This window comes from Taeniopygia guttata, chromosome 13, assembly GCF_048771995.1.
Source record: "Taeniopygia guttata chromosome 13, bTaeGut7.mat, whole genome shotgun sequence".
Lineage (NCBI taxonomy): Eukaryota > Metazoa > Chordata > Aves > Passeriformes > Estrildidae > Taeniopygia > Taeniopygia guttata.
Window position 1 is genome coordinate 15,000,696 of NC_133038.1, and position 25,936 is coordinate 15,026,631.

The 25,936-nt window shown below is 52.1% G+C and overlaps 1 protein-coding gene across 1 annotated transcript in view; it reads left to right on the plus strand.

Moving 5' to 3' along the window:
- The window catches only part of PSD2 (pleckstrin and Sec7 domain containing 2), a 53,891-nt gene that overhangs the window by 4,140 nt on the left and 23,815 nt on the right, over window positions 1–25,936 (plus strand). The window contains exons 2-7 of the mRNA XM_002190671.7: window positions 14,452–14,542; window positions 16,544–17,080; window positions 20,476–20,964; window positions 22,034–22,228; window positions 25,094–25,174; window positions 25,620–25,732. Coding sequence (XP_002190707.5) covers window positions 16,608–17,080; window positions 20,476–20,964; window positions 22,034–22,228; window positions 25,094–25,174; window positions 25,620–25,732 — 1,351 coding nt within the window. The 5' untranslated portion in view covers window positions 14,452–14,542; window positions 16,544–16,607. The remainder of the gene's footprint in view (window positions 1–14,451; window positions 14,543–16,543; window positions 17,081–20,475; window positions 20,965–22,033; window positions 22,229–25,093; window positions 25,175–25,619; window positions 25,733–25,936) is intronic.

Consider the following 25,936-nt stretch of genomic DNA (forward strand, 5'->3'; position numbering starts at 1 on the left):
AAGGAACCGTCCCCACATCCCCATGTCCTGGCCAGGAGCTCTGCTCACACTGGGTCCCAAAAGAGGAGACCTCACCTGAAGGGACCTTCCCAGCACCTCTCTGAGGGGTGCCATGGGAGCTGCTCAGGGTGTCACCTCTGTGGTGCCACCAGCCTTTCCTCATCTTCTGCTATGTCTTCTTCCTCTCAGAAACGTGCTGCATGGCTCCTAGCGAAGGTGGTGCTGCTGGGATGCCCTGACATTGGTGGCTGCTGTGACACACCTCAGCAGGGGCAGGGAAGGGGGAATGCTTCCTTCCAAGCAGGATGGATTCATCCCAGGATTTTCTGCCTTCCTCTACAGCATGGGACATGGTGTGGTTCCAAGGAAAGCTCCCAAAGCACCAGTCTGGCACTGGTTTTGTGTCTCCTGCTCTCCAGCTCTGCAGAGGCCCCCAGTGTCTCTGGGAGCTTTCCATGTGCTGTGATGGTGGCAGGGCCATGCTGGGGACAGGGCTGCTCTGTGACCTGGAGGGTGAAGTGTTTGCTGGGCTGGGGGCTCACAGCTGGGTTTGGTGTCTTGTGTGGTCACTGCCCATCCTTGTGTCCCTCCAGGCGATGCAGCTGAGCTCCCCTGGGAGCTCCCCCGTCTCTGTGGCCTTGCTGTGGCCCTGGGATGGAGAACTGAATTCCCCCTCAAAAGACAGAACCTAGGAGAGAAATCCCAGTGGTGTCCCCTTTCTGGGGGTTAGAGCATGTGCCTCTGAGTTCTCCTGATCAACATCAAGCAGGAAAACTGACATCAGACCCCAGAGCCTGATACACTCACGGTTCACCAACCATACTGAAAAACCCAGGGAAAATAACGTGAGCCCAGCCTCCTCTCTGGCTTCTCCTCCCCCATGTGCAGTTGTCTCTCTATTGTTTTCTTGATACTGAAAAACAAATTTGACCCAAATATAATTTTCTTTCAAATCTTTAAAAATTGTAAGATAGTAAGGAAATGCTGTGATACCAAACTCAATTGAAGGGTTGCAATTTTTTTTTGTTTTCTGGATTTGCTTACATGCTCCAAAGTCAAGGCATAAAGCTCAGTTCTTGCAACATTTTGTTTGTTTGTTTGTTTTAAATTCAGCTCTTCAGTGGTTTCAGCACAAATGCATCACAACTCTAGGTAAGGTCTAGATGGCCTATAATCGCAATTTTCAGCAAGTGAACAATTTTTCCAAAAAATTTCACACAGTTCTAGGCAAAAGCCTCATAGAGGTGGAGAGGGAGTCCCCTGTGGTACCTTCCAGTCTTCTTCCAGCACCGTACCCAGAACTGGGTGGTCTGAGGCCAGCTCAGGGAAGCATCAGGTGCTGCCATATAGAGAGCAGCAGCTGCTGCCTGCATCCTCCTCCTCAGCAGGGCCTGGGATCTCTCACAGAGATCTCTGCCCACTCTGCACGGCCACTGCTGTTGGTGGTGCTGACACAGGAGGAGAGGAAGGCTCTGGTCTAGTGGAAGGTGACCCTTTGGAATGAGGTGATCTTTAAGATCCTTTCCAACCAAACCATTTGGGGATCTTGTGGCACCTTCTCCAGGTCACCCACAGCCTGTCCCCGTTGCATCTCCTAAAGCAGCACCTCCTCACTGCGTGTCCTGGCAGCTCAAGGAGCATTTGGAGAACACTCTCAGGCGCAGGGTGGGATTGCTGGGCTGTCCTGTGCAGGGCCAGGAGCTGGACTAGATGATCCTTGTGAGTCCCTTCCAACTCAGGGTATTCCATGGAAGACAGAGCTGGCAGCCTTGGATGAGTCCTGCCCTCAGTGTGACATGAGGCAGCACTCCCAATGCTGAGCTCACCTTGTGTGGGGCTCTGCTCCTTCCCACATATTTGCTCCTCAGACAGGCACTGGTACCCAGCCTGTGGGAGTGGATGGAGCAGAACTGGGCCCCTGGAGCTTTGGCAGCTCCTGGGAACAAAAGCAAGCAGGCTGTGGGTGCAGCCTGCCCAAGCAGGACACAGGCACAGGGGGAACAGAAGGGGATACACGATGCAGAGGAGTTCTGCTAAATTAAAAATATATATTTGTCTTTACTGGTACAACAGAAGCTAGGGGAGCAGGCAAGAGGAAAGTGAGAAAGCTTTATTTAATTAGATTATAAGGCCCCAAAGGCCTCAGGCTCATAAAAAAATGAATTGATTTTTGTAATTGAGGATGGGGTTTCTGCCAAGTGCTGCCTTAATGAGTATTTAGGTTTTGCCTCCTAGGTTAGCAGCACCAGGCAAGGGCAGCTATTCAAGCCACTCCTCACCTGAGTCCTGAGCTTGCCTGCCTGCAGCTGGGAGTGTTAACCTGCCTTTCCAGGAAAGGACATCGTGTGTCCTTTCAAGGCAGTTTATCCAGGTCTCTTGGTATTCCCTCAACATGAAATCCTTCCCTCTTCCCCAGATCCCAGGAGGCAGCTTTCTCCACGCATGGGTGTGGAAACTGAGGCAGCAGATAATCACAGGGTTGTTTTTCCTCACAGAAGTAGAGAGAATAAATTTGCTGCAGCAGCTGAGGCAGTTTCCTTTGGTGGCTTTCCTAGGGGTTGATGGGACAGGTGTGTGGCACTGGAGCCCATCCTGTCCCCCCCTGCCTGGGAAGGTGCCTCTCCTGTAGGTGATCCTTAAAGCACAGCATGGTGAGAGGGTGTTTGCTGCATGCACAGCTGGGACCTGCCTCTGCAGGAGCCACAGGACACCAGGGAGGGCATTATCCCTCACGCCAAACCATGAGACTGTCTGGAAAGAGCAACAGACTTTTATCCCAGACTTTTGGACCTGCCTCCTTTTGCCCCTACAGGCTTCCTCCAGAGTCTTTTCATTTTTCCATGCAAGAACAGGGAGAGTTCAGTGTGCAGAGGTTCAGGATTTCCTGTGTGCCCCAGCTGGGGTAAGTCCAAGAAGAGGTGATTCCAAAATGCTTGGTGGGAATGTTGATCCAGAGCTGCCTGGGGACCAGGAGCAGAGTAGCAAGGTGAAAGGCAGGAGGTTTGGATATGCAGGATCACAGCAAGATCACAGCTTGATAGCAACACCTAAAATGCAGATGTGTTACTATTACTGCCATCAGAGCAAGGGAGCAGAAAAGTGGCCAAAAAATTCCAGCAGCACCTGCTAGATGGAGGGAATGGTTCTGTAGCAGAACCTGTACTTTATGAGCTGGATATTTCCTGAAGGCAGAAGAGCAGGAAATCCACTGCTCTCCAGATAACAGCAAACTGCAAGGAGCTCACCTCGTGGGGACACTGTCCCTTGGATTGTGCACACTGTAGCAGTCAGAGATTCCCAGTGTCAGGCACACAGCTGCAGTTTGCACACTTGTCCCCTGCAGCAAACCCGGCTGCCACTCCCCATGTGCCACTGTGTCATTGGGTCACCGGCTGCAGCAGGCTGAGCAGCACTCATCTCCTGAACCTCTTTCATCTTATTTCTGGCAGGCCCCTCTGGCCTCTCTGTGCTTCACTGAAGTCTCAGACCAGCACGTAATTCCCAAAGTCACTGTCTGCTGCCCAAATGTAATGATGGCTAAGGAGCAGGAGGAAAGCCCTGAGAACACCTAAAGAGGTTGCTAAAAGGCACAATCACCCCACTGCAGGCTGCTGTAGCAGCTCTGCTCTACCCTTGCACAAAGCCTAGTGCAGGGCATCTCAGAGGTCGGGAGAGCCTTTTGGTCCAGAGCAGGTGTGGTTAAAACCCTGTCCTGGTGCAATTACATCATCCTGATGAGCTTTTTGCTCTTTTGGTAATTCCCCTGAGGAGAAGCAGCATCCTTGTCCCTATAAAGCACCTTTACATCAGTCTAGGAGTGTGCCTGTTGGAGTCCTTCCTCAGGGGAGTCCTGCTGCTCTCACCACGATTACCCAGCACATCCATTAAGGGCAGGTCCAGCCTCTGCACAGGAGCTGCAAAATGGCTCCACCAGGGTTTCACTTGCACTTTCTGGGCAACTTGCTGTGTTTTCAAAGCAAGTCAGCTTCAGCATTTCAGGCTGCTCAGAGGCATTCATGCTTAGGGAGGCCAGATCTGGCCATGTCACAGTAAGATGTTCCTGTGGAAGCATTTGCAGCCCCAATCTGTTCAGCAGGGCTGGGCAGCAGCCCCGTGGTTTTCATGTGGGTGTTTGCAGCAGAAGCATCAACCTGGGGCTGCTGTCCCAGGCTGGGGGGAAGAGAACAGCAGAGTGAATCCTTCTGCTTTAACAAAACTTCTGATGCAGATCAGACACAGCCTTTGCGCTGACTCTGAACCCTGGGGGCTGAGCTCAGCTGGAGATGTCTACATTTGGGTGAGCTGACTCTCACTCAAAGTGCTTTTCCATGTATTCAAGCAAGTTCTGGTATACCCAAGTTCTGAGCAGCATCTCCTGTGCCATGTTAAAGATAATGATAACTCAACATATCCTAATAGAGCAGAGAAATCCTTCTTTTCCTTCAGTGATTCCATCCTAGCCTGTAAGTTCTCAGGATAAAAATGCAATTATATTTTCTGCCACTTCTACACCCTGCTGAGTGCAGCCTGGGAGACTGAGCAGACAGCACATCACTACACAGATGTGATGGACCCATTAAAAATGTAGGTGTGCCCCAGACTATTTTTCCTTCAGTGAAGGATGGTGAAGAAAGGAGAGAGTGGTCATGCTACCTGCAAAAGAGACACCCTTTCCAGAGAACAGAATGAGTGAGAGACTCCTCCAGCATGGAAGAATGATGAACTGTTGGTGCCTCCTTGGTTTTCTACAGCCAGCAGGCAGTTTTCAGAAGGTCAGTGATCATCTGTTTGCCTTGGAAAGATTTACTTGGCCCGTGATTTTTATATAGGAATGTTTTCTGCGGTTTTGAAAGGAAAAGTGGAAATTATGGACCAAACCTGCCTGCTGAGGTGAGTTTAGGGTGAAGTATTCACTAGGAAAAGGGCTGATGTTCACATCCTCATCTGAGAACAGTGGTTTTCCTACATCACTGTCCTGTCTGTTCCCCTGTAGTGGCTTTCTCTCTCCACTTTGCCTTTCAAATGCCTCGATGTGGTCCTGGTGACGTATTGAAGTCCCTTCATATTGGATCTCATGTTCTCAGGCTGTTCCCTGCAGGTCCTCTGGGCAGACAGCTTTATGCCCAAATGGAGCTGCTGATTTTAGTGGAATTGCCACGTTTCGTGCCCTAACACCCTCTAATCTCAGGCAGGGAAGTTTCAGCCCTGTTGGCTGTCAGCAAATCTTGGCTGAGTCTGTGTTTTCAAGCCAAATAAGTGCATCTCAGTCTGATTTGGGTGAGGGAAGCTGCTCTTCCCTTCCCTTCCTTCACTGAGATGAAAATAGAAAGTCCCCCCTGGTGTGACAGTCACCCAGCTGTGCCCTCACAGATGGATGACTCGCCTCAGGTCCAGAGTGGACACTGTTGATCCCATGTTCCTGCTGAAATCAGTCACAGCAATTAGTCCTATCTGGACTCTCCAACAGCCTTTTCTGGACTCAAACATCTTCAGCAGTCAAGTCTCTGCTACCTGTCCATGGGTGCCTTGTACAATGCTCCTGGTTTGGAGGCCAGCTGGCATTGCAAGGCTGACATGGTGACACCCAGGAGCATCCAAGGGTCCTGAAGCAGGTGTTTCTCTGGAGGACGTGGGGACCATCGTGATGTGCACAGAGCTGTGCTGGCAAGCAGAAATCATGCTTAACTGAGGGCAGGGAGAGCTCTTTGGAGAGCAGGGCTGAGTCTGCTGGGTGAAACAAGGACCATTCCTCTCTGCCAAGGGAGCCTGGTCACCCTCCTCACAGAGACTGAAGTTTTTACCTGGAGATGGTCCAGGGTGGAAATGCAGAACTTTGGAGATATCTGTAGTTGTATATAATGACATTCACAATGCTTGCTGTTCTTTTTCTCAAAGGAGGATCCTCTCCTTCATCCTCCAGCTTCCAGAGTGGCTTTCTCACTCACACTAATGCCAGCAGGTTGTTCCTGATGGTTCCCTGTGGATGAAGAAGTGCTGTGTGGAGTGAATGGCAGATTTCACACTCTCACTGATGAGTGAGGAGTTATCTGCTGCTGCAGGTTGCTGGGTGTCAGCTTTGGACACCATCAGCTGGCTCCAAACCAGCTTTCTCTAATGTCAGAACCCACAAAAGTCTGTTTGCTGTCATCCTCCTCTCCTGACAGGTCTGGGAGATGCTCAGGAAGACCTTGTTCCCTGCTCTCTGGGTCACACTGGCTCCCAGGGAGCCCAGAGCCAGTGCCCAACCATCTCTGCACATTCTGGACTCACAGAGCTGCTGGTCCCCACATCCCTTGGGCTGGAGCCATCTGTCTGCACACATTGTCTACCAGCTTCTGTGCTCAGAGGATCCCCATCAAAGTCTGATGTGTTACTGGTCCTCACCTCCGAGGTTTATGGATGTGTTGGACTGTGAAGGGAGTTTGCCTCCCTTCCAAAACTCCCTTTCATTCTGCAGTACTGGATTCCATCCCTCTGGGTGCTTCTCCCAGGGGACAAGCAGGATGGGCTCGCCTGCTGCCTCCTGAGATCTTGCAGCGAGGCGTTGCATGGGTTTAGTGTAGACAGACAGCATGGCAGGAATTTCCTTTTCTGGGCTCTGAGTCAGCTGCCAGCCCTGTTTTATTATTTTGGGTACTGGGAGAATGTGGGGAAGGAGGATGAAGCAAAGGGAGGGAAAGAGGGGAAGAAACTGTTTCCATTTATGGGTTATGAGAAGCAGTTGCAACTCTTGTGGATTTTTATGGAAGGTAACCCTGGCTGTGGGGAAAGCTGGGTTTTTATGAATTCAATTATGATGCTGCACAGAATTGAGTGGAAAGGCCACATAAACATATTTTTATATTAAAAACACCCAACCATATAGACCATCAGACTATAAACTCCTCTTCCAGAGAAGGTGAGCACCAGAGCAGACAGACACAGGTGAGGATGGAGCCAACTCTGAGCTGAGCCTGCAAACCCTGAAAACTCCTGTCTTGAGTTGGACTCAACCCAGCATGGACTGATTACAAGCTGTTTGTTCTGCACTAGGGCGAGGCTGGAGCCACTGGGACTCACCTGTTACCCAGAGCAGGCATCCTTCTCTGAAGCTCTTCTCTGAGCTCTGGGAGCTGCCTGAACGTGGGCTGCCAGGGCACAAAAGGCCTCTGCCCCTTTTCTCCACTTTTTCTCCCATGCCAGGAAAGAGCTGGCTGGGATCCTTTGGTGTCCCTGTGACCCTTTTACAGCTGCAGGCTTGAGGTCTGTGCCGTGGGCTCCTGCAGCTAACAGCCTCCTTGGCCAGACCCACTGAGTGGGGAGCATTGTGTTGGAGAGGCAGGAGCAACATCCCTTGGGAGCTGTCCTTCTCCTCATCCCCCAGGAGGCAGTAAAATTTGCCCTCCTTTGCTGTTCCTTCTCTGGAGGCTCCTGCTTCTCTCTGAGCCACAGGAGGATTCCTGTGGATTGCAGCGGGTTCCTGCAGGAGCCCTGCAAGGTCTCCAAGGGGGTCAGGGTTTGCTTCTGCAGGAGGAGGATCAGACCCCACTGACTGCAGCAGGATCTTTGTCCTCCCACAGTCAAGCTGAGAGGCCCTGGGATTTGAAAGGAGCCTATTCCAAGAAGATTCCAGACATGCTGGGACACAAGGACATTCAGGTCCATGTTTATCCACATCCTGGACCTTCTGCCTCAAGCTCACACTTCTCCTGGGAGACCCATCAGCTCATTGTCCCTGTGCCCATTTTTTGTGGAGGCTTAAGTGACTCCTACCACGTCACCAAGGTGTAAAGTGAGGGTGCAGCCACAGGGACAGACTGGGGACACAGGGACAGACAGGGGGACACAGGGACAGACTGGGGGACACAGGGACAGACAGGGACACAGGGACAGACAGGGGCAGACTGGGGGACACAGGGACACAGGGACAGACAGGGGGACACAGGGACACACAGGGACAGCCAGGGACACACAGAGACACACAGGGACAGACAGGGGGACACAGGGACAGAAAGGGACACAGGGACAGACTGGGGGACACCCAGGGACACCCACAGACACTTGGGGACAGCCAGGGACAGCCAGGGACACAGGGACATAGGGACAGCCAGGGCTGAGGCCCCTCTCACCGGGCTCCTCTCCAGGCTGAGCAGCCCCAGCTCCCTCAGCCTTTCCTGGGCACGGAGCTGCTCCAGGCCCTTGCTCAGCTCTGCAGCCTCCACTGGACCTGCTCCAGGAGCCCCAGGTCCCTCCTGTCCAGGGAAGCCCAGAGCTGGACACAGGCCAGGCTTTCACCCCTTTTCACAGGCCTGAGATCACGATTCTGGTTCCCCTGAGAAGGAAGCAGTGAGGTTTGCACACCCAGGGCTGGAGGAAGGCTCAGTGCACCAAGTGCTGCCCAGCCAAGGTGTCAGTACGAGGAAAGGAACACATTAAAAATACTATATATATTCTTTTATTTTCCCCAGTTTTAATAATTGCAAAAGAGTGCAAACAGGAAAGCTGTTAATATTTTTAAGACTCAGCTTTATTGCTTCCCATAAGCAAAAAGCTGCTGTTGTTTCCCCAGGATGAAGTTTAGCAGAAGTCATTTGGATCTCAATGTGTCCTAATTGCTCTGGGGACTCTAATATAAATTCGAAATAAGGAGCTGTAGGATTTGGTTTCAAGAAAAAGTATGCTCCATGCACAGTGATTTCTGATTACCCAAAGGCTCTTTTTTTAGCATGTAGCTGATTTATTTTAGTCTGTGGGATATGTTTTATCCACAGCCTCTTTTCCTCATTGGAAGTGAAGGATGTAAGACCTGCAGTTTGCACTGGCAGAGATTAATGGAAACCACTGGGACAGCATATTGCCCATTGTCAGAACTCAAAATGTCCCTCAGACATTTTTAGATGTTCCAGGCCCAGGTCAGAAGCATTGGAGACCCTGGCAGGCAGCTGGAAACAGCTGTGATTTTGGGTTTGAACCATGGAATGATTTACCAACCTTGCAGGAAGAACAAGAAGTCACAAAAGTTTAGATATTATAGTAGAAGTAGTTACAAAGTAGAGGGAAGATTTTTTGAGTGCTGTACAGGGGGGTTTTAGTTTTGCACATGGGGGTCAGAGGTTTTAAGATGGAGGGATTTGGGCCAGTCCTGTCCTCCCTCTTTCTCCTTCCTTACCTCCATGTTCTTGGTGAATTTGGCACTCACAGATTGGTTTAGAGTAGAAAAGCACCATTTAATATAGGTAATAGGCATTGGGGAAAAACTGTACCCATGTAACACGTAATGTACCATATAAAAGACAGCAGCAGCCCTGGGCGGGGAGAGAAGAAGCAGTCGGGAGTCAGAGAGGATGTCAGGGTGTGTGTGTGCCTCTGCCTGAGCTGTGAGCAAACCACAGCAGCTCCAGAAGAAAATCTTTTAGATAACTTGCAATAAACTGCCTTGAGACCGAACAACAGAGACTGCTGAGCCTTTCTCTGGAAGCTCAGGTTGGAGGAGAGGTTTTTCCACCACACGGAGCCACCCCTGACCTAGGGTGAGCTCCGGCAGCCCCTGAGCAATGACCATCAGTGCTCCAGGGGCTCTGTGAAGTGTAATTCTGGCATGGGTGTGTGGCTGAGGGCTCAGCCCAGCCCTGCCCCTACAGCCTGCAGGAATCCTGCAGGTGACTTTCAACTTGGTGTCATCAGGGAGGGACTCCTGCACAGAGCAGGGGGTGATGTACAGAGCAGTTTGGTGCTGCAGAAATCTTTGGTGTGCACACGTCTTCAGTTCACTATGCAATGCTGCTTTCCCTGTGTTCAGATTGTAACAGAGTGATGGAAGTAAAAGAATTAAAGAAAATTCAGAAAAAGGTAGGCAAAATACCCAAAGGGGTGGAGGACGGGCTTCTTCTGAGAACAGGCTAAGAAGGCAGGGTCTACAATCTGGAGAGGAGAGGCTGAGAATGATAATGAGGTCTTCAAAATCATATAAGAAACAAGCACATGGGGAAAATAAATGATGATTTTCACAATGAGAATGGTAGAAGGTTTTTCTTTTCAGCCATGTTGAAAGGGCAGAGGTCAAAGCAGAGACATGAGACGGAAGAAATGTGCTTCAAAAAGAAGAACCGTAGCTGTGATCTCTCCATGTCTCTACAGGATTGTCTCCTCAAAGAGCCCTGACCGTGCCCATGTGCAGGGTAATGTGTGACACCTGCCTTTTATAAATTCACTGCTAAGTCAGGTCATAAAGCACATCCATCCCTGTCCTGCAGCCACGCTGTGGATGGATCTACAGCCTGGCTATCAAATGGCTGCTGGGCAATTCCATTCCTGCTCACAGGGGACAGGAGCTCGGAGCACATGGTCCATCACAGCAAAGGATGTCACTATAGGCATTTTAGCCCAAGAATTCAACATCACTTCCAATCTAAACCATTCCACGATTCTGTCTTCACTAAGCTAGAGGGAACGGGATGCAGAGCAGCAAGGAGAAGGAAGGCTGCTGCAGGAAGCAGCCCAGCTCAGCATGAACTTGAGGAAAAGCTCATGCTTGACTAAGCAGCAGGATTTTTCTCCAAGCCTTCCTGTGTCCCAGCAGCCAAGTGGTTACACAAAACTGAAGCGGGAGCCCTTCCAGTTCCTAACGCAGGAAAGAAAATTAAAAATAAATCATTTCCCACCAGCCATTCAGCTTCAACAAAAGCTGGGACACTTCCAGAGCCAGTCCCTGAAAGAGCTGCTGTGTGGTTTCCAACCCCTCACAAAATCAGGGCAAACTTTGCTGCATCTCTGCCCGGCCTCCTTGGGACCAGTGCTTCCCCGCAGTGGATGCCAGCCTGGATTCGCTGCCCCTGCTGCAATTCCAGCATCATCCCAAAGCAGATGATGGGGTATGTCTGCTCTCCTTCCCTCCCAACCAGCCCTGCCCTGGCTCCTCCTGGTCCAGGGGCTGTGCAGGACCCAGGGCAGAGTGGGGCTGGAGCAGGGAGTGAGTTGCTGTCCTAAATTGCCATCACTGGAAACTCACAGTGATGAGCTGGTGCTGTGTAATTCTGATAAATGAAGGTAATAGCTGTTGGCTTGCTGAGTCTGGCCTGCAAACCAGGGCAGCATGGGAGGGGATCCTCAGTCCTTTCAGGGCCACAGGGATGGGATCCTCAGTCCCTTCTGGGCCACAGGGATGGGATCTTCAGTCCCTTCAGGGCCACAGGGATGGGATCCTCAGTCCCTGCAGCATCTGTCCTGTCTCTCCCACCAAGCCCCACTTCTGCGAGGGAGATGGGAAGGCCATGGTTAGCCACGGACCAGGGATGCCTTGGCTTCCCTTGCCTCTCCTACAGCAATAATGTCTTCTTTCTAGCAAGAATCCCTGTTCTTCTACTTATATGGGCCTTACAGAGCTGCTGTGCTTCAAGTCACGAAGCTCCTGCTTAACAACAGCTCAGCAGGGCCACATTATCTGTTCATTATCTGTGACCACTCCTGGCTGTGATATGTGATATGTGCCAGGCCATCCCCCTTTCCTGACAGACCCTGTTTTGAGTGCTAACCCCAGTTACATTTGTGGGAGGCTGGGAAGATGGGACATGCAAGGGGTGCCCACTCTCTTCCCAGGACCTAGGGAAGAGCAGTCACTTGAGAGGGCACCTGAGACTACAGAAAGGGCAAGACTTGTGGAAATCCACAGATGGAAGCCCCCATCCCACTTTTCAGCCCTTGCCTGCTTCAGAGAGCACTTTGCAAAGCAGACACAGAATGAAATGAGGAGGGGCTTGGGGGATGTCAGCCTGCAGCCTGAGCAGCCAGGCTGTACAGCTTTGGGACAGTCAGAGGAGTCCCAGAGGGACCTCTGAACATCCCCCCATCCCTTGTCCCAGTGCTGCAGTGTGTCCTCTCCCCACAGCCTGGTTGAAGCTGTGGCAGCTTTAGAGGCTGAGCTGCACTTTGGTACTTTGCAGAGCAAAGAGAACAGTGTTGAGAGTCTGGGTTTGGGCTTTGTCCAGAGCTGGTGACCTTTCAGCTGTCTGCTGAAGGCAGATGTGGACAGTTGCAACCAGCTGTTCCACCGTTTTGTCTTCCAGGTTTTCCAAGCTGTGGAAAAGCTTGTCTGCTCCTTCCTTTGTTTTGTCCTGCAGCCTGTGTGCTCCTCCTTTTGCTCTGTCTTCCAGCCTGTGTGTTCCTCCCTTTGCTCTTCCACCTTCCCCACACGGGTGGGGAGGCAGCAGGTCACGGATGAGCTGTAGGGTGGCAGGAGTTGGCTGCATGACTCCAGTCCAAGGCATCATCATGAAGAGCTGCACTCAGAGCCACAGACTGTCACAATCCAATCTGGCAGTTCCTCTGGAGATTCTGGGAAGCCTCAGCCACTCATAACCTGTGTGTGCTTCAAGTGACTGTCACTGCGAGCAAAATTCAAATAGTTGGTGACTTGTTGGGAGTTTGTCATGGGTTGCTACACCCTCAGCTTGTCTGCAGACTTTGGGTGCACAGAGCAGCCCCCAAGCAGGTGTGTGCAATGGAGCAGGGATCCCATGGGAGACACACAAGCCTCAAGGGTCAGGAGGCTGCAGGAGGGCTGGATTTCTCCTCCTGGCTGTCACACTGAAGCTGAAGGTCTTCCCAGCTCAGCGACAGTCTGTGCACACATCCTGCCAGGGTTTCCCTGGTGCCTCTTCTCCAGCAGGAGCACAGGCCAAGGAGGAACATGACTAAAGCTTTAACTATTGATTCCTCAGCACTCCTTCCAGACCACAAACATTCCAGTGAGACTTCACAGAGGGTGAAACAGTAGTATAATGCTTAACAACTGTAGTAGTTTATATGCAGTAAAAATTTGTGGGGTTTTTTTTCTTTTAATATAAATAATGTAAGTTACTTAAAGTTAGGAGGGATGCCTGGACACCACAATTATTAAGGTTTGCCAACATTTCTTACTCAGGCTCATCTCCTAACTGCTTTTAGTTTCCTGTTTTCTGGTTGCACACAGCTGTGCCAAGCTTGAACTATTGGACTGGAATTCAGCTTGGGTGGTTCCTACTGAAGTTTTTTGGATGGATGGCAGGGAAGTGGAGAATTTCAGCTCAAACCATTTTGTCTGTTTTTAAAAATTTCACTCAAAACCCCGACATTATTAATCTCATATTAAGAAAAAGGCCAGCGAAGTTTTGCTGGAAAGATTCCTCCAAAGATTTGAGCAGTGGCTCAGTGTTGCATGTCTTACATGTCTGTATTATACCTTCATTTTGAGAAAGTAAAAATTTGACCCATGTTAGGTTTTCAGTATTTTTTTGAGATCACAGTGTGGTTATGCTCAGGAGAGTGTTGGTATTTTTGCAAGTAAGTTCCTGGAAGATGCTGCGTTGGCTTGGCCCTGCTCTCAGTGCATGGGAACACCAAGGGCCTGGGACTGATTTTCTCTTCTGGATTTGGTGGGAAAGAGATTTACAGCTTTTCCCTCTTAATTTGAGATGGCAGAGGAACAGGCTGAGGAGACTTGGCCCACATGTGTGAACCTGAGGACTGTCCCAAGGGCTTGTTTTGCCCTCCCTTGGGAGAGCTCAGCTCCTGCTGGTGGATTGTGGGCTACAGGAGGCTGATGTGCTGGTGACCCACGAAGTCTAGGCCAACCTTCCTCTTGTCAGGCTAGTGGAGAATGAAGCTGAAGGCCTGCGAGGACAAGCCCAAGAGAGGGCATTGAGCAGATCCTCTGCAGGGACTCGACACCAACATCTGCTGCCAAGCTGCCCCAGGGGCTCTTTCTGACCACTGGAAAGCAGTGGCACATCTGGGCCCTGATCCACCCATCACCTCTAGCAGCACACAGGCACTGCTGGCCTGTCTTTTTGTCTCCACCAACTCTATGCAAGCCTGGCCTGTGATCTCAGGCTGCTGTCTGAAGGGGACACACCATCTGTGGTGAGCTGACATGCTCCCCCAGCCTGGGGTCACCTCAGGGGGACACATCACTGTCCATCCCTGTGTTGTGCAAAACAGTCTGCAAGAGAAATGTTGCTACATCAATCACTTTGGTAGCTCGGATTTGCTTGCATTTAGCTCAAAGACCTTTACCATGGCTCTTGTTTGGTGGGGCTGAGGAAGGGCTGTTGGGGGGATCAATCCAAAGCTCAGGTATCTCACCCTGTGGATCTGATGGGTGACACTGGACATTCTCTGGGCTCACACAGACAAATTTCTCCTCAAACCTGCAACCACAGAGTCCCTTTGCTCCACTTTAGCTGACTGGGTGGAGGCGGGGGTGCTTTGTAATGAAAGATATCAGAAGCCCTGTGTAAGGAATACTCTTGCACTGCCATGTCTGAAAACCCCAGAGAACCAGAGCGTGCTGAGGAAAAAGCACTTGCAGCGCCCTGCCAAGGATCCATGGGATGGGTCTGGGAAGCAGCTTGGTGAGGGGAAGCAGCAGGGTGGCAGGAAAGCAGCAGGGCTGTCCTCTCTGGGCTGGCTCTCACTGCCTCTGATCCCTTGTTGCAGGCAGGGGCCGTGCAGGAACCAGGAGCGCCCGGCTGCGATAGGAGCGGCGCTGTGACAGCGAGGGATGCACACGGATGCACGTGGAGAAGAGGTAAAACTGCCTAAAACTGCCAGCACTGCCTCCAGGAGGGACCTGCCCCATCTCAGGACTGTGGCACGTGCAGCCCTGAAGGAGTGCTTCACCCCAAAGCCGTGCCATGCAGGGCTCTGAACTGCCCAGCCCATCTCCCCTCCCAGCTGTGGGGAGCAGGACATGGAGAGCGGGCTACATCTGAGGTCCAGGATTGCCTGGGCTGTGGGATGGGAGCTAAGTCAGGCAGAACTTAGGGTTCCCCTTGGGATCTGGCCTGCTCAGCAGCAGCTCAGCATGTACCTTTGTGGATCTGTCCTTACCCAGGCCACACAGGGGTGTTTGGGTCCAAATCCCTCCTCTCCCTTACTCAGGTGCAGAGGAAGGAGCAGCAGGGAGGGGCTGCTGACATCTCCACAGGGTGAGAGGTGCTCTGTAAGAGCAGAAGCAGCTGCAGTTCTGCACCCCCTGTTAACAAGAACTGACCTGGCCAAGCAATTAGGGATTTTGCTGCTAATGAAAGCTTCAGCTCAGCAAGTGAGAGCACTCAGAGTGTGTTGCTGAACCAGGACACCCTCCTGGCTGCTCAAAGGTGATAGCTGAGAGGGAACTTGAGGCAGGGAATTTGAGTTATCTGCTTCACATGTGAATTAGGAACTGAGTTAGGGGGAAAACCCCAGAGTCCTGTCTGCCTGCTGGCACTGATTAGCCAGAATTCCTGTGCAGGTGAATCACAGCCACATCACCAAATGGTTTGGGTTGGAAGGGATGGCAGAGATTATCCTCCCACCCCCTGCCATGGGCAGGGACACCTTCCACTGTCCCAGGGTGCTCCAAGCCCCATCCAACCTGGTCTTGGACACTTCCAGGGATCCAGGGGCAGCCACAGCTTCTCTGGACACCCTGTGCCAGGGCCTCACCACCCTCACAGGGAAGAATTTCTTCCTAATCTCTAATGCAGCCCTGCTCTCTGTCAGTGTGAAGCCGTTTGTCCTTGTCCTGTCACTTCATGCCCTTATCAAAGTCCCTCTCCAGCTCTCTTGGAGTCCCTTTAGGTTCTGGAATGGGCTCTAAGGTTTCCCTGGAGTTTTCTCGCCTCCAGGCTAACAGACCTATGAAGACAGATAGTATTTTAAAAATATCTATGAAGACACATATTGCTTAAAACCAAAATCAGCTGTTACAGTGGCTCATCCTGGGTGCCATGCAGAATACTCCTGCTTCCAGAAGAGATCATTTCTGGTGGCACTTGAGTGCAGCTGTGGGAAGGTTATGATGGAGTAAAGCTTGCACAGCACTGTGGGGCTGAGGATGGTGCTTCTAAGACCTTGCAGACTTTGCCTCAATGGGTCTATTTGCCTATTAAGTGCATTTTTGTCAAAAAACTTCTTCTATCAGTGCAAAACAGCGTCCTTCCCTTGCCCTACAGAGAGAGCATCCCAGGGAATATTCAATCAGGACACTTTTGCCAGAGTTTTAGCTGGCAGCTTGTGACACCCTTCAGGAGTACTCATGTGTTGGGAAAGGAGAAGTGGTGCTCTGGCAGGCAAGATGCTCTGCAGAGCTGCTAACTCAGCAGGGAGAATCACACAGGTTGGCACAGCACAGCTGCTTAAAACGGTTAGAAAAGAATAAATCACACTTATTGCCTGTTTCACCTATTTCTCCTCTTTCTGGAGGGCAGGGAATACCATCCCAGCAGCGAGTCTGGGAAATGCAGCCGTGCCACGCTGCTGTCCCCACCCTGGGCACTAACAGCCTGCGTGGGACACGTCCCCTGTTCGGGGGCACTTTGGAACAGCAGGAAAGGTGGGTGCCTGGGGTGCCCGGGCCCCAGTGGCTCAGCACCACAACAGCAGCTTTTCCTCATCCATCTCACTGCCCTGAGTAAGGAGCACTGAGCCTTCAAACGCACCAAACACCAGAATAGTCCTTCCCTGCGGATATGAGGTGGGGTGGGGGCTTCACCCTGCCTTTCCATCCCTCCCCGATGCCCACGCTGTGCTTTCATTTCCCTTGCAGGTAGCAGCGAGGCCGAGCTGAGCGCGGGGAGGGATCCCGTGGGTGCCGGGACAAGGAGCGGAACATGAGCGATCCCGGCCCCTCGCCACGCTCCGCCGCAGACGAGAACGAGCCGCAGTGGCCGGGCTCGCAGCCGTCCCCGCCGCTGCAGCGGAGCCAGCCCTCGGAGCCTGCCAGCGGGAGAGCCAGCCCCCGGCACGATGCTCAGCCCTCCCGGGCGGAGGGGGAGCCGCGGGACGAACAGCTGGAAGCGGTGACAGAGGCGGGCGAGAGGCTGAGCGAGAGCGGCCGTGCGGACGGGGCAGCGCTGCCCAACGGGGCGGGCGCGGCGGCGGCCGCGGGGCGGGAGCGGCCCCGGGACGGGACCGGAGCTGGAGCCGGAGCTGGAGCCGGGAACGGCCGGAGCAGCCCCGAGGCGGGGGACACGGGCTCCCCCAGCCCGCAGCCAGCCAGCGGGGCCCTCAGCAAGCAGCGCTGGCACAGCGTCCTGGGCTCCTCGGAAGCTCTGAGCGCTGACGAGGCAGAGGAGCAGTTCGGGTGAGTGCGAAGCCGCCGGAAGGTCGGCTCAGTCCTGCTTTGTGTGTGTTGTTTTTCGAGGCTCCTTGGTTCCAGTTACTCTGCTCCGTGTGTAACTCATCAGTTTAAGGAGCTGCAGCTGCTCTCATGGCTGACTGTGGCTTTCCACTCCTGTTTCTCTTCGGGCTTCTCGCACATTCTTTCCCTGTGTGTAACTTTTTACTCTTTTTTCTCTCTCTGGACTTCTCACACAGTTTTTTCCGGTTACAAATGCAGAAAGCTGTGATTAGAGCCAATGTCTACTCACAGAGCCACTAAAGTGAAGGGGAAGATTTTGGGATCGCGAGAGGAGCTGGTTATGCTCGCTTTGGGGGTGTCCCACTTGCAAGTTGGACATTCAATTGCAGCACTTATGGAAGAGTTACCTGGGGTAACTTAGGGCAAGTTAACCCAGGTAAATCTGTACCTGTACAGCCTGGGGATGCTGGAGAGCCAGGCTTGTCTGGAGGCTGGTGTGCCCTGGCAGTCCCTGGGCTAGCAGGTGGCAGCTGTGTATCTGAAAGCGGGCACAGCACGGATCTCTGCTCTGCACTGCACCTGTGGCAGGTGTTACCAGCACCTGGGTGACAGGAACAGCAGTGTGAGACAAAAGGTACAAGTGCCATCCAATTCTCAAATGCCTGTGACAAACCTGAACGTGTGCAATGTCCCTCAGTCCTCTCTTCTGGCAGCCTGGCTCACAGGAGAACTCTCCAGGTTGGGGGACACTCACACGGGTGTGCTGTCCACAGCTGATTTTATGGCTCTGCAGGTTTCTAGACCTCCATGGGATTCTGCAGGCTGGGGGCTTAGGGGGAATGACAGGTGACTGGGATGAGGAGAGGTTCTTCCCGTGCCATTCCTGCAGGAGGGATATGGATGCTTCCCTTTTCCACCAGAAATCAGCCAGGGGCTCTGTGTTGTCACCACCTGGGGTTGATGCCTGCTGTGAATTTTACAGCCCTGCCTGTGCACCCACCCCAGGCTGCAAGCAGGACGGGCAAGGAAGAGCAGCAGGGGTTGTCCCAGAGGAGTGTGGCCTTCTGAAGAGGAGCTGTAAAGGGACAGGGTGGCCAAGGTGGCCTGGGGATCACCTCCTAGCTCTAGTCCCGTGCAGGCTCCGTGCTGAGCTGCACGTTCCAAGCGCTGTCTGGAGCGTGGGCAGCAGAGCTGGGGAGTGGGCTGACAGCAGGCATCCCTCCTGCTTTGTTTCTCTGCTGTTCAACAGGCTGCTCTATAAAAGGCTGGTGGTTTGTTTCACTCAATAACCCCAGCCAGAAGCAGCAGCACTGCTTCAAAAAGCACAGCTGAAGGTGTTGCAGAGGAAGTGTCCAGGGCAGGCTGCTGCTGCCCGGAGAGCTCGGGGAGCCTGTCCCCAGGCCGGTCCCAGGAGCCCCGTGAGCTATGCAGGCAGGTCTTGGATAGCTGCAAGTCTCTCAGGTTTCAGGGGAATCATATTTGCTTGGTAGGTGGCTCCCTGGCAGAGGCTGTGAGTTCAAGAGGAAACTAAGGGTGGTCAGAGAATGCTGCTGCAATCACTGGAAGTGCAATTATTTTAAGGTACTAGGGCATGATTTGGTAGAAGTGTCAGGCTGAGGATTTGGAGATGATGTAACCTGACTGGGGTCTGCATGCAGAGTCCATGATCTCTTGCTCTAAACACATTCAATTGGATAGCAAATGAGTCTTCTGGGAGGCTGAATGCACAAGGGACAAGTCACATGCTATATTCAAAGCAGAGGGCAGCTGGAAAACTTCTGGGATGCAGCTGAAGTCTGGGAAACCACTAAGGGCCTGCAGATCAGGTTAGCTGACTGCATTGGAGCTCATCAGTGCTTTGAGCACCTATCTTTAGGGTAAATGGCAGGAATGTGTGGCTGGGCCAAGCACAGTGTGGAGCTGCTGTGCCCTGACCACATCGACTGTCCACTCTGCTGGGTCAGTGTGGGTCAGGAAGAACTGACAGATGGACCAAGACACCAGGAAGTTGCTGTCATCCTGCATCACCTCCGAGTTTCCCCATTTTTTTCTCTACTCCCCTTTGGGGAATTGTTGTAATGACCCATTCTGGGTATAGGAGAACCTGGTCCAATGTTTTACTAATGAGAAGTCAACTATTTGTTCCTGATGAGAAATCATTTGTCATCACCTGCACGTTGCTGCTTGTATGATGCATTTTATCCCTGAATTTTAAAGTACTTTACAAGAAGGTGTTGAGTCTTGCTCTTCCCAGTGGAATGGAGAATTAAAAGGGGAAGTCATCCAAGGTCATCATTCCCTGGTAGAGCTGCAGAAGAACCCATGATTGTCCTCCTGAAGGTAGGTTAGTTCCTGCATCTATGCAGGAAATGATTGGTCAAAATAAATCAGGGAAATAGAGCCAAAGATTGAGTGTTTGTGTTGCAGTTCGCATTAACTGCATCCCTTTCCCCCCTTTCTGGTTTATCCCATTTCTCCTATTGTTCATCAAAGCCCCATTTTCATTTCATTGTGGCTGCCTTAGAGGTCTTTCACCTTCTCAGAAACCCCCAGCATCGGTCTGCTGATCTCAGGGAGGTCACAGCTCTGAAGTCCAACTGCAAGATCCAGCAGGGAATGATGCTCTCTACTTTCAGCCCCATGAACTCATGGAAAAAACCCAAAATTTTTAACAGAGATCTCCCCACCTTTTGCTTGTAGACACACTCAGCACCTGCAGTTTTGGGACTGCAGCTTTTGCCCACACATTTCCTCCTATGGCAACATATAACTGTCAAAAAATTCACATTCCATCAAATAAAGTTTCAGAAAAACTTTGCAGAAAGACTGCAGTGCAGAGGCAAGAAAGTCCTGGTTTCCATCATGTCCTTTCACCACAAGATGAGAAAGATCTAAAGCTGTTAGGGAGTGTCCAAAAGAGGGACATGGGGGTGATGTAGGGTCATCAGGGGACAAGTATAGGGCTGGAATATCCAAGTCTGTGGCGTGAGCAGTTAATATAAGTGATTCTGCAGAGTGTGTTGAAAGATCAGTGCTGTCTTCCTTGGGATTATGGCAATGTGGGGCCTGCTAAGTGATAACCAGGAGGTTATTCTGGCACTGGATCCAGCAGCAGGTGTCATATACAAAAATTTCCAGTTCAGAGGTCTGGCTTTTTTCTGGAACATGACCAAATTAAGGGCTGGCTGGGCCTCTGGGATTGCTCATCACAAAACAGTTTTTTTTCAGCTCTGGAATCTTGTAACAAAATTGGGAATCAGGCAGGTTATACCACAGAAAGATCCCAAGGGCCATTATTACAGCAGCCATTCCTGCCTCTTCTCTTGCCTCCCAACTCCAAATGGAACCTGGCAAGAATTGCCTTAACAATATTTTCTACATTTCTCCTTTTGGTCCAGGTTTGCTTCTGGAGATGTCAAGCTGAGCTGCAGTGATGATGACAGGGAGCATTTCCAATTCAAAGACATCAGGGATGGCTTCAGCTCGACTTTTGAGAAGATTGTTGAGTCTGACCTTATGAAGGGGACCTACTACAGCAGCCTGGACTCTTTGGACGTGCTCTCCCTCACAGACGAGACAGACAGCTGTGTCAGTTTTGAGGCACCCCTCACCCCACTGATCCAGCAAAGGGCCAAGGAGAGCCCCGAGCTCCTGGAGCAGAAACTGGCAGCCCAGCAGAGAGAAACCCTTCACCACATGGCTGCTGACAAGCAAGAGCAGGCGGCAGCCAAGGCAGCGGAGGGGGATTTTGGGAGCCCTCTCAGACACTCAATTACCAGCAGCAGGTCGGAGAATGTGCTCAGCCGGCTGTCCTTGAAGAGTATCCCAAATGGGTTCCACGTGGAAGGCTCAGAGGAAGATGCCACCAAGATCATTAACTCCATCAGGTAAGGCAGGGAGTTTCTTGGACGGTGGCTGCTTTTCTTATGGGATCCCAGTCCAGGAGCAAGGCTCAGTGGGCATGATTGAGTTGGAACTGCTCTTTCATCCCTTGTGCTTCCTCTCATGTGCTGTTGTGGCAGAAAGGCCAAACACCTGCAGGAAAACTTTCACCTGCACAGCCCTTGGCAGGTTGGGGATGGTCAGGTGCCCTCCCAAATGCTTCTGAAGTGCAGGGAAACCTCAAAGTTTCTCTTAGGACAGGGTACCCCTACAGAAGTCTCCCCAAAGGTTCTTCTGTGGGCAACAAGGAGATCAGCAGAGACTTCATCCTCTGGACCAGCTCAGACCCAAACCATCACCCCTGGGAGGCAGCAGCTCATCCGTAGGGCACTTCCCTGCATGAGGAAGCCAGTGATGAGCAACCAGGTCAGGGGAGAGCTGGAGTGAGGTTGCATGTCCAGCTATCAGGCCAGCAGTGAGTCACACTGCTCAAAAATGCATGATTTGGTGCTGTAAGAGGCCTTGGGCAGGCAGATAAAGGGCTGTATGCCCACCTACATGGTGCCAGCAGGGCTGCTCAGAGCATTGTCTGTGAGCACAGTTGGCCACAAAGCCAGCAGGCAACTGCAGGGCAGCAAGTCACCAGTAAAAGCTGGTCTGGTGCCAGCCTCATTGACATGATTTGTACAAGTGCAGCTTCTCATCCTCAGCAAATAACCTGAACTGAAAAGCATAGCATCTATCCCTAAGATTTCCATTATGTCCATGGCTTGGGAAGAGCCCCAGTGGAGAGAGAGGAAGTTTAAAAGGTGTTGAGACTGCTTACTTTGATACATCCTCATTTCTCAGGGGGAAGCCACCCTCTCTCTGACCTTTTCTACCATTTTGGAATTACACTGCACTATTTCATTCGAGCTGAAATGAAGGAGGGCTTGTCCAATGTCCAGTTCACAGCCACATTGCTGGTTTCTCATAGTTGTTTTGTGAGGGCAAGAAGAAATCAAACCGTGGTGTTTTCTGTGGGTTTCATGGAGTCAGACTGTGGCTCCTTGACCATTTCTTGTCTCTGCACAGCGACGCCAGCCTGAAGGACACCCTGTCGGACTCGGACTCGGACATGGGCAGCACGGAGCAGCTGGACCAGGGCAGCACGGACACGCTGGCCAACGGCTGCAGGGCGGACAGCGAGGCTGCCAAGAGGTTGGCCAAGCGCCTCTACAACCTGGAGGGCTTCAAGCGCTGCGACGTGGCCCGACAGCTCGGCAAGAAGTACGTGGGATCAGCCCTGCGAGGGGCTGACAGAGACACGGGGCTGGGGAGCACTGGTCATGCTGGGAGGACAGGAAAGGGCAGGAAGGGCCAAGCTTGTGTGCTGGATGGAGTTGGGGCTGCTGGAGATCTTCCCAGTTGAAGCTGGGAGCCCAATGTCCTGAAAACACTTGCAGTATTGGGCAGTAAATGTCACAAGCTGCTGCCCACCAGAACCAAGAGCTTCCTGCCTTTGGGAAGAGCCCAGCAAGGCTAAAGCAGTCCCAGGGTGAAGGGTTTGGGTGCCAGATTTGCCTCTGCACTGGGCTCCCTGCCACTCCCCAGGTTTTCCATGTCTGCACCCCGAAATGTCCTTGCTGCAGAGCCTCCCAACCCAGTCTGTACGAGGGTAGGAAGGGTTGGCAGGAGAGCCAGGGACACACAGGGAGATCCAGGCTCTTCAGCTGGTACATTTGCCTGGGTAAGGCAGAAGGGAAATCAAAAAATATTCAAAAGTGGGAGAGTTACAGAGATTTCTAAGAGACAGAGTAACAGTAACAAGTGTAGCAGTAACAGATTATTTTAGGATGCCAGTGGGTGTGAAGGCACCAATCCCCATCATCCTTTGCCTGGATCAGATATAACCTGGGTTGCTGGGATTTTTTTTTTTTTTTTTTTTTTTTTTTGTCCTTGCAATGTCTCCCCCCTGGCCCAGAGCAGCAGAACACACGAACACACCTGTCCCTCAGCAAATACAAATACCCAGCCACACTTCCAGTACCAAGGCTTGTCTGTCACTCCCAGCTCAGTGCTGGGACAGAAGGAGCCCAGGAATTGTCTCCTACAGAGGCTCTTTGCATCACCTGGCAAAGATTCTCCTCCCTTGCTGAGTTCTTGTAGCAGGTGCATTGCTGGTTTCTCTTGCCTCAGATGTGTAACATCCTTCTCCTTTCTTCCAAATTTGCCATGACAGCTCACTGAGGAGTGAACTTTCAAGCACTGGGTTTGTGAGTCTGTCCCTTTGCTGTTTCCTGCAGGTCTCACTCACACCTGCAGCCCTCACGCCTCGGGAGGCTGTTTGGTGACCCACATCTGGGAATTCACACTGCCTGGGAAATACAAGTTTTGTTTTGATCAGCTGGGTTTTGACATCTGAACCATTTCCTGACATGAGACCTAAACAGAGCTGCAGACTCTTGGATCGTGCAGGTGGATTGGCAGAGCAGAAAAGGAAATAGGGTGAAAATAGGTATTTATAGGTATTAATACAGGTATTAAGTCAGTTTTGCTCACTTAAGACAGTGTAATATCAACCCGTAGTGCTGGGAACAGACTAAGTTTAAGTGATGCTTTCAGACCAGCTCTATGTAGGAGGGCTGTACAAAAAGTGAAATCTCATTTTATCACTTCTTTTTTCTTTGTGATAATTGGCAATTTTCAAAAAAAAAAAAAAAAAAAAAAAAGTAAACCAAAGCCAAAACTATTCATCATTGTCAAGCAGGCAGAAAAGCAGAAAAGGCTTGACAAACAAGGAAATGCAGGTTGGATATCTCCCCACAGTTTGTTCCCATCTGCCTCAGTTCTGAAATTAACCTTAAACCCTGAAATTACCATTGGCAGATGTTTGAGCAGCTGAACTCTCCATGGAAGACTCTTGTTCCAGCATTGGTCTGTGGCCCTCTCAGCTCCACCAGTGCCCACAGTCACATCTTGTGCTGCGTGGAGGTTGAGCTGTCCCAGGCTGTGAAGGTGGCAGTGCCAGGCACTTCCTTGTGGGGCTTCCCAGAATTGTGCTCACCAAATCCCTGTGGCAGCAGCCCAGGACAGATCTTTCCATGTCCAGTCCATGGGAATGGCCTGGAGAAAAGGCCAGGGCTGCTGGGTCCCCCTGGGTGGTTTATGAGAACTCCTGGTGCCAAAGCAGGCAGAGGGACAGAGCATCAGACTGGGGTGTAAGGTGAGAGGAGTTCTGTAGAGGCTGAAAGGGCAGCAGCCAGAGGGTGCCAAGCATGTCCCCACAGGAAATGCCTTGCAGGGCCACCAGGCAGAGCATGGCAGGAATGTCCCCATGGGAAATGCCTTGTTCTCCTTGTAGGAATGTCTCTGTCATCATGGTGGAAGTGTCACCCATTCCTGCAGGAAGGGCTGGCACTGGCACAGACAGAGGAGGGTAATTCCTGAGTGAGGAAACCAGAACAAACACAAAAGCCCATCTTAGGGTGGGACAGGGTCTTGCCCTGGCCCCTGTTGTTATCCCATGGCCTGGGGCACGGTAACTGGCTCTGGGGCTCAGGGAGCCAGTTACCATCTATGTCACTGGGTCCCTGGAAATGTAGGAATTTGTTGTTTGCAGGGGTCTGTCTGCCTTCTGATGGCTTGTGACACTGTCCAGTTCCCCTGGCAGAGCCAGCAGCCCCTGCCTGGAGCTCGTGGAGCTCTCCTGTTCCAGTCTCCAGCAGCACCCATCTGCCACAGGAGCAAGGGGCTCTGCTGAGAGGGGCATGGGAGCCCCTGGGGTGAGAGCAGGGACATTGGAGTGGGAGGAGGGGACACACCTGGCACTGGGACAGAGCCAAGTGTTGGAGGAGCACAGGATACCCCTATGGCTCCTCCTGGCTGCTCTGGGAGGAGGCTCTGCCTGGCCAGCAGCACAACACAGGGGTGCAGCAGGTCTCTCATTCTCAGGTGTCTGGGGCTGGCTGTGGATGCATCAGGGAGGTTTTCCAGCTGCACTCCAGGCCAGGAGCAATTCTCCCTGTGTCTGAGATCATGTCTGCAGTATCTGGCTGGAACTGGGCTGGCCCAGAGGCAGCATTCTGCTGTTCTTCTTGTGGACAGTGTCTTCTTCCCTGACAAAGGGGCTGACCACTCCCTCTTTAATTACAGTAATGAATTTAGCAAGCTGGTAGCAGAGGAGTATCTCAGCTTCTTTGACTTCACTGGCCTGACCCTTGACAAAGCACTCAGGTGAGCTCTGGGATGGAGAGAGTGGCGGGATTTTGGGGTTTCCTCCAGGCTTCCCAGCATCCATGTGAGAGAAGTAGAGGCTGGGGGGAGATCCAGGCTGTCACTCAATCTTTGGTGTCACATTTGGTGCAAGGTTCTGCCTCCAAAAGTGGGCTTCAACAGGAGGGCCCACAGCCTGCTTCCCCAGGGTGGAGAGCAGCCCTCCCAGGAATCCCATCCCATACAGAATCAGAGCAAGTGGGAGTAATTCTTTTCCTTGGGATGGACAACCCATCCTGGTGCCATCACAGCTGGCAGCACATTCCCCTGCACAGCTCCATGGGTCCCTTTGCACCCCCTCTGCAGGCTGTGGGGCTGGGGGGAGGATAAATGACCCTTTCCACCTGGCTCCTTAGGCAGGACACTGCCCAGCAGGACATCTCTAAGCCTCCCTTTCTCTGTGCAGGACATTCTTGAAAGCGTTCCCGCTGATGGGAGAGACGCAGGAGCGGGAGCGGGTGCTGATCCACTTCTCCCGGCGCTACTGCCACTGCAACCCCGAGGAGAGCACCTCTGAAGGTACTGCTTCCCTCCTCTGCCTCTTGGGAATCCAGGGCTTCCCTCTGGCTGCCCTGGAAGGTCTGGGACCCTGGCAGGGGTCAGGAACCCCCCTGGACAGAGCCCCCAGAGACACTGTCTGTGATCTCTGTCCGTGGAAAAGAGTTTTCAATCTTACAGGATGAATTACAAGCTTTGAGTGTTTGATATAAGTAATAATTAAGT